We start from the raw sequence: 17,775 nt of genomic DNA on the forward strand, positions 1-17,775 counted from the left end.
AGGAGTCCATCACTGAACCACAGGGGACTCCTGTTACTATCAGTGGAGCTGCATCAGTGGGAGACTTCCTAAGAGCTGAAAGGGTAGATATAGCCTATTCATGTGGCCCAATAGTTGGCTCCTTCCATGCAAGTCTGCCCACAAAGTCCATTATAGGATCAGAGCCTCAGAGTAGACATTATACTATGCTTTAGGAACCACGGACAGATGGACAACGGACCCTATAACATGGCAGTTCTAAGTTCAACTGTTTTTTAAAATGTACATATATGTATGTCCTAAGTAGAAAACGAACTCCCTCAGTACAAAAACAAACAGGAGGAAAAAGCAAACACAAGATATACATTTAGTACAAGCTAGCTGATATTTTCATATGTTAGATTTACTCCAATTCAAGCTCAGGTGATCATTCCTTGCATTTCAAATGAAACTGAACCTATCAACAAGGATTAAACCTATATTTGCTGCTTCACTGTAGAATCCAGAACATACGGAGCGAAATCTAGGTTTGAAGTCACAAAAGCCAGGATTTTATCCATCATGTTTTGAATGGATTTGTCAGATTTTGTATTTTCAGGCCAAATACCTAAGCAGAAAGCAATAGCTTACCTTTTTCTCTAAGTTCTCCTAAAATATCTTGAACATTGGGATTCTGTTCTTCAAGATCAAGGTTAAGGGAGCCAGTATCTGGAAAGGATTTTAAAATATCAGCTACCATTAAGACCCAGGGGTCTGAATCCAAGGTAGCGAGCTGGATAATTTCAGTCAGTGCACCTTTCATCTAACAAAAAAGAAAAAAGAAAATCAACCAATTGGCAACAGTCTTCAGCAAGTTGCTTTGTATTAGGAAATGTATTCAGATACCAGCAAAAACATGCACAGCACATTACTTCCTATGGGAGCCTAATAGGCATTTTTATACCCCAGAATAAATGCATAAAACCCCGAGACTAGACCTAAGCCACTGACAAAGAATTAAAAATGTGTTTCAAGTCTTCCCAAAATTCAAGAATCTTTTCACCAAAAGTTTCAAATGGGAAAAAGTACTGAACACATTCAGCCAAAACTTGACTGCTGATGTTATTTCCAGATGTAAACAGTGCTGGTTCTAGTCCCCTTACGCCCTAGAGCTCACATTTCGGAGTCATAACATATCTGGCAGCTAAGCAATGAGGTTATTCATCTGCAATATGGGAAGCCTCAACTCAAATTCCCCCCACCCCCCCTTTTTTTTTTTTTTTTGCCAGATTCAATTTGGGCTAAGGTCCCCTTTTCACCCTAGGACACGCCTAGATTAAAGTGGGGCACACCCCACCTCCAGCATGTGGATAGTACTCAAGCCCTTTTAATTTTTTCATTAAACTGAAATATTCAGGTTGTAATCAATCCAAATTTATTATAACTCGAGGTGACCAAAAATGTATTTTGGCCAATAAACGATTTGCCAAAAAACGCCCACTGCTTGGCTTCCTGTAAACTATGTTACAAGATTTTTGCCACAAAGTTAAGAATAAAAGCTATTTTGAAAACTTATTTGTGGGGAGGGGAGAAGCTTGGAAAAGAAGAGAGAATTCATAACACTGTAGTGGGAAAGTTATTACACTATGCTTTTGGTTGCTAATCAAAACATGTATTATCATACTGGAAGATGCAACAATATTAGCCAATACCAATAAGCTGTTACATCTGTATGATTCTGAAGTGCAGTGGTTTCCAATCTTTTTTTTATACTATGGACCGGCAAACTCACTCAAAGAATGTTGGCAGACCGGGTATAGAAACAATTTAATTTACATATTTAAATTTAATTTATGTGGCAGGGGGGAGGGGAGGTTGCGAGGTACATCAGGAACATCATCAGTAAAGGAGATGACAATAACTAAAATTCATACATACACATTGCCAGCTGGCTAACATTACCTAGCTAGCTGCTGAGGATACAAGGAGGAGACAAGCCAGACATTAGTAGCTACGGCAGTCTCTCTGATACAGAAGTGACTAGCCACAGTTACCGCAGTCCAATTTCAAAAGCTAAAGTCACACTGGCCAAGTGACGATATTCTTGCCCAGCCAATCAGCATGATGTGGGCGTGGCCTGGGCATACAACTGTTGCTAGCAGTGGTTAAAGCTCGTGCCACGACCTGGCAGCCAACCCTTTGGGCCATGGCCTGGTGGTTGGGAATCTCTGCTGTAATGGCACAAGGAAAGCAAAACTGTTTCAACTTTAACCCTGCTTCATTCAAGGTCAAATTTCACACAATTTAGCTCACTTACAACTCAATGTCCACTCAATTTGCAATTCTGCAGAAACTGCTAAATCAACTTAAAACATTTAATAAAGTGCTAGCTCCCCAATGGGAGCCAGTAAACCTTGCTGCTGCTGTGGCAGCCCAGTCTGGGGGCTGGGGTGGCGCCAGCTGGTGAGGCAACACAAAGGGCAGCAGACAAGATGGGGCTGCCCCCCCCCCCCCCGTCCCTCCACCGGGGTCTCTCCACCAAATGGTGTCAAGGGGCAGGGCCACATGAAGGGCAGCCAGCAGGCAAGATGGTGCACCCCCTGCCAGGCCTCTCTGCCAACCAACCAGCACTGAGGGGCAGGGTCGTCAGAGCACATTCAGGAAACATCTCCAGAATGTGCTATTTATGCCATGACCAGCCTGTGAAAATTTAGTTCCCATGATTTAGGTAGACCCCTACTTATAACACAATGGCTCGGGAAGATAGAATAGTTACAGAGCAATAGCCAACGTGCACACTAGAGGACAAAGCTTCCCCTCCCCTTTAAAACAGCTGAAACATATGCTTCCCATATTCTTAGCCAGTAGCAACAGACCCAACCTAAACAACATCCACATTACTGACACTTCACACAATGATTTTTTTTTAATTTAACATTTTAGTTCTTCATTTATAGATAGCTCAGGCTATGAAGTACAAGCTGAAAGTTGGACTTTTTAAGTTTTTTTTTGGTTTTGTTTTGTTGTAAGATTTGTTTAAAGGTTAAAAATTAACCTGCCTCAATCTATCCAACCTTTAACAGAACGGAGATGTGGCTTCAGGTAGTTGTGCATACCAGGCCATAAGACAAACAGAACAAAAACTAGCTGATAACTATTAAGTCACTGGCAACATACAATATTAACATTAGAGATTTTATGCATGGAAATGCAGACCTAATATGGAGACTTGGCCTTTTCCATCTCCAATTGCGTTTAACACTGTAAATTGTACAATATGTATTGCAATGTTTGCAGGTATTCAAACATGGCAAGTTATCAAAGACAGATTTTCAGCCTTCAATCTGCATTTCCTTCCCTTTATTGATTTAGAACGGGACCCCTCTTATGCAAACATTTCACTTGCTTCATGCTGATGTGTTTCTTTGCTCTCTTTAGACTATTAACTTGACTTTCTGTTCTCCATTCCTCTCTGAAAACACCTTCAGACCTCAAAAATAAAGTCAATTGCTGATGGTCCTTTTGATTTTGCTGCTTCTTACACAGTGCCTCCCTTCTACCACAAACCTGTTTCATTCCCCAATTTAATTACTATTAATACTATGGACAGAATCTGTTTCCGGGAATTTATAGCCCTTAAACCTCCACTATACCTCCTATTCTTTCCCAGCATGGCTAAAACTCATACTTCGCAATGAAACACAAGTAGACTAAAGGGTAAGAAGGAAAAATGGCATTTTCCCTACAAATCCATCAGAAGTGATTTCCACTACAGCTAACAAAAGAATGAAGTGGGAGCAGAAAGAAAGGATAAAATACTTGAGGATGCCAGTCTACATTTTCACCTCCCACCCCCCACACGAATTCTAAAACTTTAAAATGGGGACTTTCAGGGCCTGTAAATGTAACAACTGTATAGTCAACAAACCTTTCTGCAGGTTTAAGTAATATGGTAAAAAGGCCCCCAAAAACCTGATAAACACATCTACTTTCTGCTAGGTTTAACATTAGTCCAACTGAACTAGTGATTTTTGTTTGGCAAGTTTCTAACACTTCCCCACATTCTGTCTGTTCTTCTTAAGCTGTTTCCTACATTCCCTCACAGCCTGTGTCAAAGTCTAGCCTTTTCTTGTTTTGATCAGGAAGAACCTGATCCCAGGTTGAGCTTACAGGGCCAGCAGGTAAAAAAAAAGTTAACTTTTATTTGCAAACTGAGCACACTGTTGTGATGAGTGTCCTCATTTTTAAGTAGCGTTGGAGTGATGTTGTAGCTGTGATGGTCCAGGAAGTGAGAGGCAAGGATTTTTTGTGGGCAATATATTTTACTGGACCAGCAACATAGCTGTAATAAACTTAGACAAACTTTCAAAAGTAATGCATTCATATCACTCACAAAAATCCATGCCATTTTTACTTTCCAGAGAACCACAAACTAATGTAATTAAGAGTATTGAAGATGTTAAGGTCAGGCCCAACAAATTTTGTCAGTTCTCCTTGCACACCTCATCTGAAATGCAAGTGTTTAGCAAAAACAGCTTTAAAAAGGTATGAAATTGGTATACAGAAAAACAAGGTGCCAACAGTAATTTGCACAGGCAGCCAAATGTTTCTCCAGAAAAGTCTGCTAACAAATCAAATGTATACCTCTCCTATTTCAGTTTTGGATGTAAAACAATACTGTAAAGCTTTAATTTAAACAAAATGAGAAAAATGAAACTAATTTTCACTTGTATTAAACCACAATGAACACTATGAGTAAACAAACATTTGGGGTTAAAGAAAAGAAGAGGAGAAAAAAGAAGAAGTAAGAATGTTTTGGAAGAAGCCCTTTTGGAGCTCTTGCTCTAGAGCGCTGTGGACTAAACATTATAAAGTGGATTCACAACTAGTTATGAAACCTGACATGTTGTAATGGCTCTGTGTCAGTACAAAAGAAACTGATGCAGCATTTTCATTTAACCAAAAAATGTAGTAAGTAATAAGTATGCCAGTATTATATGTAAATGATACAAAGACAGAAAGCATCAACTACACGTGTGTGCACGCGCTATAAATTAGCAGTGCACCGATAAAGCCTTTTTTGGTTGATACTGATGGCTGATACTGATCTGATTGCCGATATGCAGCCCGGCAGCTTGGAGAGCAGCTTCCGGCTGGTAAGTATGTGGGACGGGAGGGGCATGGGGAGGGGAGCAGATGGAGGTCCCTATGGTGAGGGAGGGAATGGGGCTGGTGCAGGGGCAAGCGCTGCCCAGCCAGGGCAGGGCACAAGATAGACCTGCAAATGGCTTGTCTGGGGGGACATGGTGGAGGGGGAGATCCCTGTGCTAAACGCACCCTGGAGGAGACATAGGGGGCATGTGTCCCCCAGATTTGTGCATGGGGTGAGGGTGGGCTGCCTGCTGTGGCCTCTTCGGGGGGGGGGGGGGGGGTTGCCCTAAGGCTGCGCTCAGGATGGGTGGGGGCAGTTTACAGAGTGGGCTACAGCCATCCTAAAATTTGCCATAGCCACCCTGTAGCCCACCTCCCAGCGCTGCTTCTTGCCTCACTCTCCCCAAGTACAGCCCCAACCCAGCCCCCCTGCTGGCAACAGGCTAGCACAGCCCCTGACCCTGAGTGCACAACCCATCCTTGTCCTGCACAGATTTCTGGGGGTCACAGCTCAAGGGAGGTAAGAGACACAACATGAGTACAATGTGCTTGTGCTCCCTTGTACCTTGTACATGTGCTGATTCCAACTTTGAAGAGTGCATAAGGTGAAGGGTCTCCCCACTCAAGTAGACTAGCAAGAGGGGGCACTGCACTGACTACCTTCTACCACGGGGGCATCAAACTCATCTTGCCCCATGGCCTGGATAAGAAGTATGGGACTGAGCTGCAGACCAGACTGGGCCCACAAGCAGCCCTATGCACCAGAGGCAGCGCACAGAGCATACCCCACACTAGGCTTGCATGCCAAGTGCAGCAGTGTCAGCCCCAGCCTGGGACTTAAACTTGAAGCTGGCACAGGGAACATGTTGCATGCAGCACCTGCACCAGCCAGGCTGAGTGCTGGCTTTGGTGCATGAGGGTGGTCTGTGGGCCAGTTTGGACTGATCCCAGAGTCAGAACATGGAGCAGGTCCAGCAGGGAGCCGTATGCAGCATATACCCCAATCAGCCCCCTGTGCCACATGCAGTGTGTGCCTGGTCCAGCCCCACATGCTGCATAGAGCAAGTTAGCCTTGATCCAGGGCTCACACAATGCACACAGTACATTGGGCGAGCATGAGGCAAACACTGTGTGGCACTCACACCAAACCAGCCCCAGAGTCAGTGTCAGTTTGGGTGCCCAGTTCAGCTTGTGCATTGCATGCAGCATACAGAGCTAGGGCCACTATGCGTTGCATGAGGGGTCAGCCCGAGACCCATGGGCCAGATCCTAGGTCTCCACAGGGTGGATTTTTGATGCCCCTTCTCTACATCAATGACTCTCAACCTTGATAGAATCAAGGCACCCCTCAGAAAAATGCTAAACTCATAGTTTTCACTCATTTTTTGAGTGCAGAAAAATGATAAAGCAATTCTTCTGTTGCAAAAAGCTCAGACCACAACAGATCAGGATGTTTTGTCACTATAGATTCCTATTTGATATCTCTGGGATTATCTTGAGAATCATGTGTAGGTCTTTGTGCAGCACCCTTAAAAGTATCTTGCAGCACCCCAGGGGACCATGAAACCCCAATTGTGCAGCAGAGCTACGATGGATAGGACCATCTCCCTCACAGGACATTCCAGGGATAGCAACACACACATTGCTCTTACTCTGGCAGGATCAAAAACAAACAAAAAAAAGATAATCACAGGATAGTTCTACCCGAGTATGTGCAATGCTGGCACAAAAATTCACATGCCATAGGTTAACAGGAGTACAATGTGCAAAGTAAATAAATGTCATTATTCTGACCAAAAAAAAACAAACAAAACACCAACCAGAAACTCAAGTCAACACTGCACTGAGCTTTAGGCATCATTTGAAAAAAATGTGCTTAGCTTAAAAGACATTAGGAGAAAAAGGAAGAAGTTTAAAGAAACAGAATCCATGAAAAAGCATTCAAACGCTTCCATGTTTACCCCAAAGAAGTACTCCATGAGTATAGATTTGACAACTGTCTACAAATACAAAACCAGGGACCAATTATTCTTACTAGTCAGTGATGACAAGCAAGCAGTAATGGGGTTTACGATAGGGTAAAGAAAACACTGCTTGATTATCTATTCCTGCCTTAAGATGATATTAATTCATTAGTACTGGTAAAAAAGTAGAGCTCCTGAACGAAAGGTACTATGGTAGCTACAAAATATAAAATATCAGGGAGAAGAAAAAAGAAGCACAATACTTAAGCAAAGGACCAAGCTACCAAAAGGAGACTGTAGAGATATCCTTGTCTGGACTTGCCTAACCTTCCCTGGGAGAAAAAAAAAAAAAGTGGACCAATGATCCACTAAAAAACCTTTTTAAAACCAAAGGGCATCAGACAGTCTAATAATCCACGTGTTTCACTGTAGTTAGACGATCAGTCCAAGAGGTATTCCACCGTTACAAAGCGCACGTAATCCATCACTCATTTAAAAAGTGAGAGATTCTCTGTCACATGATACTTGTTACAGAGTTTATGATGTTTGTTACAGATATTTTCTCTGTGAAGTGACAGAGCCCCTTGGGACTGCCTTACTCTTCCGTTAAAGAAGTGTAAATGCAACCTGACACGCAGAGGGCACACACAATTTAAAGACTCACTATGTACACCACCCGCGGTGCACCAATTACACGTACAATGCACAGTTTAGATGCACAAAGCTGATGCAATGTGGGTCCTAATCTCATAATATTCAGGTGCCAATGCTGTGCTCCTGTAACCTTACCAGTACACACGTGTATACAAGGAGTCAGAGGAAGTAGATGTACAGTGCTCCAAAAGTACAGAGACAAAGTCAAATTTGAGGCTAACTTGTTCACAGAGAGAAAATTGAATGGAGAGAAACTTGAAGTTGTCACCAGACAACTTATACAATTAAAATCAACGTGAATATAGATGGCTTTTCACTTTCCTGGAGTCATCACTCTCCTGTATTAAAATACATCAAGACTGACAGCCCGCTCAGCGAGACATAACGCACACAACATAAATAACGGTCCGCTCCCAAACACTAAAGAAAAAAAGTTGTTGTTTTTTTTTTAAATGAAAAATTAAACACGGCTTGTTTTAAAAAGCAGCACATGACGAGCACCACCCGAAACCTGGCAGCAGCAGGATGGGTGTAAAGCAGTAAAGCAGCCTGCTGGGGGGACCGGCCCCTTCTCCCTCCACTCGCCGCTGACCCGTGCTGCTTCATCAGTCAGGCAAGGGGGGGGGGGGGGGGTGTCCCTCCCCCAAAACGGTTTGAATGCACACAAAACCAACCGCAGAAATAAACTGCCTGCCCAGACCAGTTTCCCCTCTGTAAAACCCAAATAATAAAAATAAAAAACCGCAATAAAAAAAACCAAACCTTTCATTTCCACCCAGGAGAACTCTGACCGTCTCCCCCCCCCTCCCCCACCCGGTGCCTGACGAAGGGGGTTCGTGCCCCAAAAGCTTCCCATTAAAAATGTATTATTATTATTATAATTTTTTGCCAAAAACAATCTCGTGGGTCTAATAAAAGAAACTGCACCTCTCCCACGAGTCCCGACATTGCCGTGTTACTACGGAGAAACGCAGGGGCAGTTTGTGTCCGGGACGAGTCTGCCTGAAGCGGGGGGAGGCCCGAGGCCGGGCCCCGGGCTCACCTCGTCCACGGCGCGGCGGGGCAGGTGCAGCATCCCCAGCAGCAGCTTGAGCTTGACGGGCGACGAGAGGCCGTGGAAGCAGAGGCGGATGTTGTCGATGACCGAGGCCGTGAGCAGCGAGGCGATGCTGGGCGGCGCCCACAGCTCGTCCGTGGAGCCCAGCTTGTTGTGCAGCCACAGGCCGGTGTCGCTCTCCCGCATCGACGCCATCTTGGGAGCGGGCCGAAAAAAGAGGGGGTTCTGCACGGGCATTTTATGAAGACACCTCAGCGGAGGCAAGAAGGGGCGGAGGGGGCGAGGACCCGCGCTTTTCGTCACCCAAAATGGCGGCGCCCAAGCGCCGACGGGAGGGAGGGATGTGGGAGGGGGTGGGGCCTGTCCGTAATCTAAAATGGCGGCGCCCAAGCGGGAGGGATACAAAATGGCGCCGGGCGTTGCCGTACAGCAATATGGCAGCGCCCTGCTAAGGGAAGCAAGCCGGGAGGCTGTGAAGCGGCTACATGACGAGAGTATCATGTGACAGTATCGGGACAGCCCCCACGGGCTTGTCCTCCCGCACGTGGCGGGAGGCGGGTGATGAAACCGGCGTGTAACGCGGCCGCTGCGGCCTTGTCATGCTCTCTGGGGGGAAGGGGCACTGCGTGCGTGGGTGTGCGCAGCGCCGGCCTTGTCATCCTCTCTGGGGGCGGTGGGGAAGGGGCACAGCGTGCGTGGGTCCGCGGGGCTCCTTGCTTTCCACGCAGGAAGAGCGCGCGCACCAACTGCGGATGCTACCTCAGCCTGACCGCGGGGGTTTCAACCCGAAAGCTTGCAAAGAGGAATTTTAATAATAATAATAATAATAATAATAAAAGATTAGACCCCCAAAAACGTGTCCGCCTGTGTGTTTTGGTTACAACCTCCGCCCCCGAGATGCTCCTCGTAGCACGCAGGGGCGCAGCGTGGCGCGGCGCGGGTCCGGGCGGCCTGTACGGCAGCTGCTGAACCCGAACGAAGGCAGCCGGCCCTGCCGGGCGGGTTGGGAGCAGAGCGACCGGCCTCGCGCGCCCGGGCAAACACATGGTGCCATGTGAAGTCCCGACGCACGCTCTCCCTGCGCGCCTGCCCGGCCCATGCGAGCTCGTTGCTATTTAAATTCGGCCCGTTGGGCTGGGCGGCCAGTCCCCAGCGAACGGGGCGCGGAGTAAACGAGTTGTCTGCTCGTAGTCTTGGAAATTGGGGGAATTACCTCCTTTCCGTTCTGGGAGCCCGAAAGCTTGCAGAAAAAAAATGTATATATATATTTGTTGCAATTTCTCATTTGGTCCGATAACAGGGCTCATCTCTGAACCAAGAGCTCTAGGTTTTTGCACTTCTTTTTGTCTCGGACCAAGACAGCAACCAAATACATTGCTTACCTCCTTTCCGGGCTTTTGAGAAGACCCTGCGATTTATAATGATCTAGCTAAAGAGGAGTTTACTTCCTACCTGGCTTCTCTGTGGGGGATGAGCTGGGTGGCACAGGGGAGCTTTACACGCTAATCCTTCTGGCCTCTCTGCTGCTGCAATGTTGCTCCTGATTTGTGCAACTTGTTTGTTTCTAATTAGTGTCCAACATGCACAGTGTTTTGCAGCCCCTAAAAAACCTCAGTTCATGGAGTGCTAGTTTGTTCCCTGTCTATAAAGTGCTCTGGCACTGGCGACGCGTAGGGGCGGCACACGGGTGCACACGCGCCCCCTGAGATTGGCCACCACCAATGTCGCTGGCGGTGCCTGCGGGCAGTCGCTGCTCGCCACCCTCCGCCCTCCTTGCTGCCAGCGGCGTCGGGGGTGGAAAGATGCTCTAAGAATGGATGATTAACACAAGGACAAGTGTTTTTTTCATCCCAGCCAATCATTTCAGAAATGGCTGCAAGTAACAGATGTATTTTACTAGTGCTATAAATGCATATGCAGTATATATAAAGAATTATGACCCATTCTTATACATACGTGTATATACATATACTTGTATTTGTATATAGGAATGGGTCATGATTCTTTTATATATATAAATCTTAAACTGCAGTGTCTGCACTGCATGTGCATTTATACCACTCTGTATATCTGGGTATATATATGGGTATAATGGGTCATGATTCTTTAGGCCTTAGGGGTGCTGCGTAGTCAGAGTTTAAGTTATTCTCTAGTAAATGGCTTATTGTGGCCCTGGGCAAACCACTTCACCTCTGTGCTTCATGTTATCCAGGTGGAATTTAGGACTGGGGATAATATTTATCCGTACACAGATTTGGAATTTGCTTGTATAAAACAAAGTTAGATATAGGCAACAGGTACCTTGGAACCAAGCAGAAGTGATCAAAATGGAAATCTAGCTTTTATTAATTTTAAACAAACTAGAGGTTAGAGGTGCAATTCTGGGTTCCACACTTCAAGAGGGATACGGATAACCTGGAGAGGGTCCAGAGAAGGGCCACGCATATGGTCAAGGGCCTGTAGACCAAGCCCTATGAGGAGAGACTAGAGAAACTGGACCTTTTCAGCCTCCGCAAGAGAAGGTTGAGAGGCGACCTTGTGGCTGCCTATAAGTTCATCACGGGGGCACAGAAAGGAATTGGTGAGTATTTATTCACCAAGGCGCCCCCGGGGGTTACAAGAAACAATGGCCACAAGCTAGCAGAGAGCAGATTTAGACTGGACATTAGGAAGAACTTCTTCACAGTTCGAGTGGCCAAGGTCTGGAACGGGCTCCCAAGGGAGGTGGTGCTCTCCCCTACCCTGGGGGTCTTCAAGAGGAGGTTAGATGAGTATCTAGCTGGGGTCATCTAGACCCAGCACTCTTTCCTGCTTATGCAGCGGGTCGGACTCAATGATATATTGAGGTCCCTTCCGACCCTAACATCTATGAATGTATAAGGCAGCACCAGTTGCCCATGGTTACAGGAATGATACCCGAGACTTCATTTTGGGGAGAAACCAGTAATAAACCTCAAATGTGGTCCCAATTCATGGGTTGCCATCTTGATTTGCCAAACAGCTCAAGTTATTATGGACAATCGAGTACTCAGTCCACAAGCAACAGATATTACTCTGCACGGCACCACGTTGGTACACAAGCAGCAGGCATATTACTGGGTCCTTACTGATATCCTACAACTGCAGGTAAAGGCAGCAGTGTCTGATCCAACACTGTGGTCCAAAGCAGCTGAATATGAAGTGTTTTATGTATCACAGACACACAAAGAACCCTATGATTAGGGTTGAGCAGGTAAGCATTAAGAAGTTAAAACATGCTAAAATTAAGGACATTTATGCAACATTAACCTGGCTGTCTTGTGTTCATATATAACTTCTGATGCTTGACTTTGCCTCCTCAATAGACATCTTAGATTTGAACAGCTGCATTCCCCCATGATCCCATCCGTTAAAGCTTTCAGAAGTTTAAAACTTCACGTGATCTGGGGAAGATTTTCACTGAGAAAGGCACAATGCTGATTACAAGGCTGTTCTCTCTGCTAAAGGTTAGGTCCAGGCTGCACAGAATTGGAGTGTGTGGGGATTATGAAATATACTGTAATTATGCAATAGGTGATGGAATATTTTATTATTCGTAAATCTTCCAGGTATCCATGATTTGAGAAACAGACAAGCAGACACATGCACACACAGGGGGTTGAAAAGCTACTGTTGGCAGGATAAAGTTTGAGGAACCACAGATAAATGAACAGGTGGTGAATGATGGCAAGGAGATTGGTAAGCCAAGGAGTAAACCTGAAGGTCTTGAATGAAGCCCATTAGTAGTACACAAAGTAAGAAAGAAAGTTTTGTGTATTCGGAGTAACAAGATAGATTTGTGTGAAAGTTTGAGGCTAGATCAGGGGGATAACATGGGGTGAGAGAAATGGATTCTTGCTAGTGTGAACTGATCTGTTGGAGCCAGGCAGCCTGGGACAGGGTAGAGTCTCTCTCACTAGCTCAGCTGTAGGTATTCTGATCAAATGTTTGTACCCATAATTACTGTGTGGGTGCAGTTATTTAATAAGCATTGTAACACTGCTAGTGGTGCTTGGTATTTTGTTACAGTATTTTAGGATGTTTGTTTAATGTAACTAAAAAACAGCTGTTGGTCTTTGGATTTACTTAAGGCATTTTAGCAGGATTGTTGATACAGGCATTTGATTCCAGCAGCGCTACACCTTTTCCAAGGGGGTATGCTCCAGTCTGGGCCTGAGTGGGACCCTGCCTGCTATTGCTACTTTGGGGTGCAGTAGGCCATCCCATGTTTTGTGTCCTGGAACTGAACTGAGAGCAGAGGCAGCTTCTTTGCTCTCAGAGATAATCTTCTGGGCCCAAGCAGTTCATGGAAGAAAGGTGTCAGAATCAAATTTAGTCAGGGCAAAACAACTGTTTTTTTCCCTACATCTTTCCTAAAAATGGCTTTGATCTCCACCCCCAAAACAAAACAATACAAAACACCAAAAACCCAAAATGAAAGCTGGTAGGGTTACTGTATGCCCGGGGTTTCCCAGACATGTCCTCTTTTTTGGTCCCCTGTCCTCATGTCTGGGCAGGTTTTTAAAATGCAAGCAAATGTCTGGGTTTTTGATCTGCCTCTGCTTTTTCTGGCTGGTTGCTTGGGGCTGGGAGCAGTAGGCAAGGTGATTGGCTGTTGGGGATCATGTGCTCTGCACAGCTGGGCTGGGGGGGAAGGGTGCTGCAGGTTGGGAGCGAGGGGCACCAGCAGGGCTGGGGGGCAGAGGCTGTGGGTCCAGAGAGCGGGGCACTGGCAGGGCTGGATGGCAGGGGCTGCAGGTGGGAGTGAAGGGCACTGGCAGTGCTGGGGGGCAGGGGGTTGTGGGGTGGGAGTGGGGCACTGTGGGTTGGGAGTGAGAGGCACTGGCAGGGCTGGGGGTCAGAGGCTTAGGAGTGAGGGGCAGAGGCAGGACACGGACATATCACTGCCCCCCACCCTCCGTCATATGCCACGTCCCCTCTCCTCTCCTCTCCTCTCCTCTCCACCTCCCCTCACTATCTCGGCCGGGCTGAACCGACTCGAGGTGATTCAGAAATTACTCATTTGTCAGGGTGGGCTGGTGAATGGAGAGGCTGACAAGGCTTAATGGTTGCAAAAAACTTTACTTACGTCGCAGGTGGCTGCGACGGAAATGGTTCGGTCGTTTGGACAACAATGTGAGTTGCTCCAGCTGGCGAGGCCAATGCCAGTAAATTTGTCCATAACTCAAGCCAGCGGGAAAAGGGTACGTCTGGGATTGCGTTCGGCGACAGGAAGAAGGGTCGATAGGTGATCAGTCTATCGATCAGCTAGCTGCAAGTCAGATCTCTAAGAGGCACTCTGCAGCGTGCTCAAAGCTCTTTGACTTGGGCGGAAGTCGTGCTAGTTTTTAAACGGCCAGCAAGCCAATTACCGGCCGCCACGTGTGAATAATTTAGCACTAGCCAATTGCGGGGCACAAATTTACATCTGAATGGCGGGAACTCTTTGCACTGTGCATTTCTGTGCTGAAAAGAGAATGCATCCTGCAAAGACAGCTGCAAAGTGGCGGGAACTCTCTCCTGCACGCGGATTCTTTATGCAGTAAAAACCCTCGCTGTGCAAGAGGCTCTCATGTGTCAAGAAAATTTCATAGTGCCGAGGCACCAAACTCACTGGGTTATGACACTCACAAGTGTCCTTTTTTTGATACTGGAAATATGGTAACCCTGGGAGGTAGATCGCTGGAATTAAAAAATTCAGCCCAAATACCTGGGGAAGTTGTGGAATCTCCTTGATTGGTAGTTTTTAAGAAAAGAAATGTATCTAAGATGGCTGAGGAGTAGCGCATTCTTCCTCTGTTATGAAATACACCATCTTCCTGCTCTATGATTCTATGATGAAAGTTTGGCAAGTTTACTGAAAACAAGGCTTCTTAATGGAAAGTCTCAAGCAACCCTATTATGTAGGCAACCTTATCATTAAACCTGGCTCCCAGCACCAGGGACTTAGTATAGAAACAATATCTTCATGGTCCATTATAATCTTCCTGATACTAACTAACTCCAGGTAATAATGACTCTACTTAACAAGGTTTTGTTCCATCTGCTATTTAGTGCATCCCTGTCTGCATTTGTCTCCGAAGCCTGACAAAGGGTACTGTGATACTGGAAAGCTTGCTATACCAACTACAGTGCTGGTCCAATAAAAGATACCGTGAACAAGAATTCTTGCCTTTCTCAAATCACAGTGTTTCAAAATCATACATACGTGACTTTTTTGTTTGCCTACACTTTGTACAAGAAAAGATACAAAAGAATAAACAAGGGGCATGTTAATTAACACACTAATTTATGCTGGGGTTACCCTGACCGAGGACAATTGATGTCAGTTTTGCAAAGTTACTAGTAACTTGCCAAACAGCTCAGTGAAACCCGTTGCAACATTTTCTTCCAACAGAATGAGATGATGCAAACACAAGTAATAATGAAGTCAAAGGATATAAACCCAAGTAAGGTTGATGTCAAAATGAAGGATTCTCTCTTATAGTTTCATAGTTGTTAGGGTCAGAAGGGACCTGAGCAGATCATCAAGTCAGACCCCCTGCCATGGCAGGAATGAGTGCTGGGATCAAATGACCCCGGCGAGGTGATTATCTAGCCTCCTTTTGAAGACCCCCAGGGTAGGAGCAAGCACCAATTCCCTTGGAAGTTGGTTCCAGATCCTAGCCACCCTAGCTGTGAAGTAGTTCTTCCTGATGTCCAGGCTGAACCTACTCTTAGTCAACTTGTGGCTGTTATTCCTAGTTACTCTGGGTAGTGCTCAGGGGAACAGGGACTCTCCCTTTACCCTCTGGTTCCCCCTGGTAAGTTTATAAATGGCCACCAGATCCCCTCTCAGCCTTCTCTTGTGGAGGCTGAACAGGTTCAGGTCCCGTAGCCTCTCCTTGTAGGGCCTGCCCTGCTGCCCCCTGACCATGCGAGTGGCCCTCCTCTGGACCCTCTCCATGCTGTCCACATCCCTCCTGAAGTGCGGTGCCCAGAACTGGACGCAGTACTCCAACTGCGGCCTGACCAGTGTTACATAGAGGGGGAGGATCACCTCCTTGGCCCTGCTTGAGGTGCATCTGTGGATGCATGACAAGGTGCTGTTGGCCTTCTTGACCGCGTCCCCACACTGTCGGCCCATGTTCATCTTGGAATCAATAATGACTCCAAGATCCTTTTCTGCCTCTGTACTGACGAGAAGGGAGTTCCCCACCTGTAGGTATGCTGCTGGTTCTTTCTCCCTAGGTGCAGTACCTTGCACGTGTCAGTATTGAATCCCATCCTATTTTCATCTGCCCACCCCTGTAACCTGTCCAGATCTAGTTGTAGCCTGTCCTTCCCTTCTAGCGTGCCCACTTCTCCCCACATCTTAGTGTGATCTGTGAATTTGAACACTGTGCTTTTCACCCCCTTGTCCAAGTCACTGATGAAGACGTTGAACAGTGCAGGCCCAAGGACCGAGCACTGGGGGACCCCACTGCCCACATCCCTCCAGGTCGAATAAGACCCGTCCACCAGCACTCTCTGGGTGCCGCCCTCCAGCCAGTTAGTGACCCATCTGACTGTGTAGGCATCAACACCACAGTCGCCTAATTTTTTAATGAGAATGAGGTGAGAGACAGTGTCAAAGGCCTTCCTAAAGTCCACCGTGACAGCTGCGTCCAAGGATTTTGTGACCTGGTCATAGAAAGCCACCAGGTTGGTCTGACAGGACCTGCCCCTGATGAACCCACGTTCATAGATTCATAGATGTTAGGGTCGGAAGGGACCTCAATAGATCATCGAGTCCGACCCGCTGCATAAGCAGGAAAGAGTGCTAGGTCTAGATGACCCCAGCTAGATGCTCATCTAACCTCCTCTTGAAGACCCCCAGGGTAGGGGAGAGCACCACCTCCCTTGGGAGCCCGTTCCAGACCTTGGCCACTCGAACTGTGAAGAAGTTCTTCCTAATGTCCAGTCTAAATCTGCTCTCTGCTAGCTTGTGGCCATTATTTCTTGTAACCCCTGGGGGCGCCTTGGTGAATAAATACTCACCAATTCCCTTCTGTGCCCCCGTGATGAACGTATAGGCAGCCACAAGGTCGCCTCTCAACCTTCTCTTGCGGAGGCTGAAAAGGTCCAGTTTCTCTAGTCTCTCCTTGTAGGGCTTGGTCTGCAGGCCCTTGACCATACGAGTTGCCCTTCTCTGGACCCTCTCCAGGTTATCCACATCCCTCTTGAAGTGTGGCGCCCAGAATTGCACACAGTACTCCGACTGCGGTCTGACCAGCGCCCGATAGAGGGGAAGTATCACCTCCTTGGACCTATTCGTCATGCATCTGCTGATGCACGATAAAGTGCCATTGGCTTTTTTGATGGCTTCGTCACACTGCCGGCTCATGTTCATCTTGGAGTCCACTAGGAGTCCAAGATCCCTTTTCACCTCTGTGCCACCCAGCAGGTCATTCCCTAGGTTGTAGGTGTGCTGGACATTTTTCCTCCCTTGGTGCAGCGCTTTGCATTTCTCCTTGTTGAACTGCTTCCTGTTGTTTTCTGCCCACTTGTCCAACCTGTCCAGGTCTGCCTGCAGCTGTTCCCTGCCCTCCGGCGTGTCCACTTCTCCCCATAGCTTTGTGTCATCTGCAAACTTGGACAGAGTACACTTCACTCCCTCGTCCAAGTCACTGATGAAGACATTGAAGAGTATCGGTCCAAGGACCGAGCCCTGCGGGACCCCACTGCCCACACCCTTCCAGGTCAAAACTGACCCATCTACCACGACTCTCTGGGTGTGACCCTCTACCCAATTCGCCACCCACCGGACTGTGTAGTCATCCAAGTCACAGCCTCTTAACTTGTTCACCAGTATGGGGTGGGATACCGTATCGAAGGCCTTCCTGAAGTCCAGGTATATGACATCCACCCCTCCTCCTGTGTCCAGGCGTTTCGTAACCTGGTCATAAAAAGAGACCAGATTGGTCAGGCACAATCTGCCTTCTACGAACCTGT

General features: G+C 46.9%; 1 protein-coding gene across 3 annotated transcripts in view; it reads right to left on the reverse strand.

Moving 5' to 3' along the window:
* The window catches only part of NELFA (negative elongation factor complex member A), a 47,545-nt gene extending 38,479 nt beyond the window's left edge, over window positions 1-9,066 (reverse strand). Inside the window, exons 1-2 of one of the 3 annotated variants that reach the window (XM_014607723.3) lie at window positions 8,770-9,066; window positions 610-781 (exon numbers count right to left, since the gene is read on the reverse strand). In XM_014607723.3, coding sequence (XP_014463209.1) covers window positions 610-781; window positions 8,770-9,021 — 424 coding nt within the window. In that variant the 5' untranslated portion in view covers window positions 9,022-9,066. The other 2 variants (XM_006278786.4, XM_014607724.3) reach the window with 2 other exon arrangements.
* Between the last annotated feature and the right edge of the window lie 8,709 nt (window positions 9,067-17,775).

This window comes from Alligator mississippiensis, chromosome 2 (genome assembly GCF_030867095.1).
Source record: "Alligator mississippiensis isolate rAllMis1 chromosome 2, rAllMis1, whole genome shotgun sequence".
Taxonomy (NCBI): domain Eukaryota; kingdom Metazoa; phylum Chordata; order Crocodylia; family Alligatoridae; genus Alligator; species Alligator mississippiensis.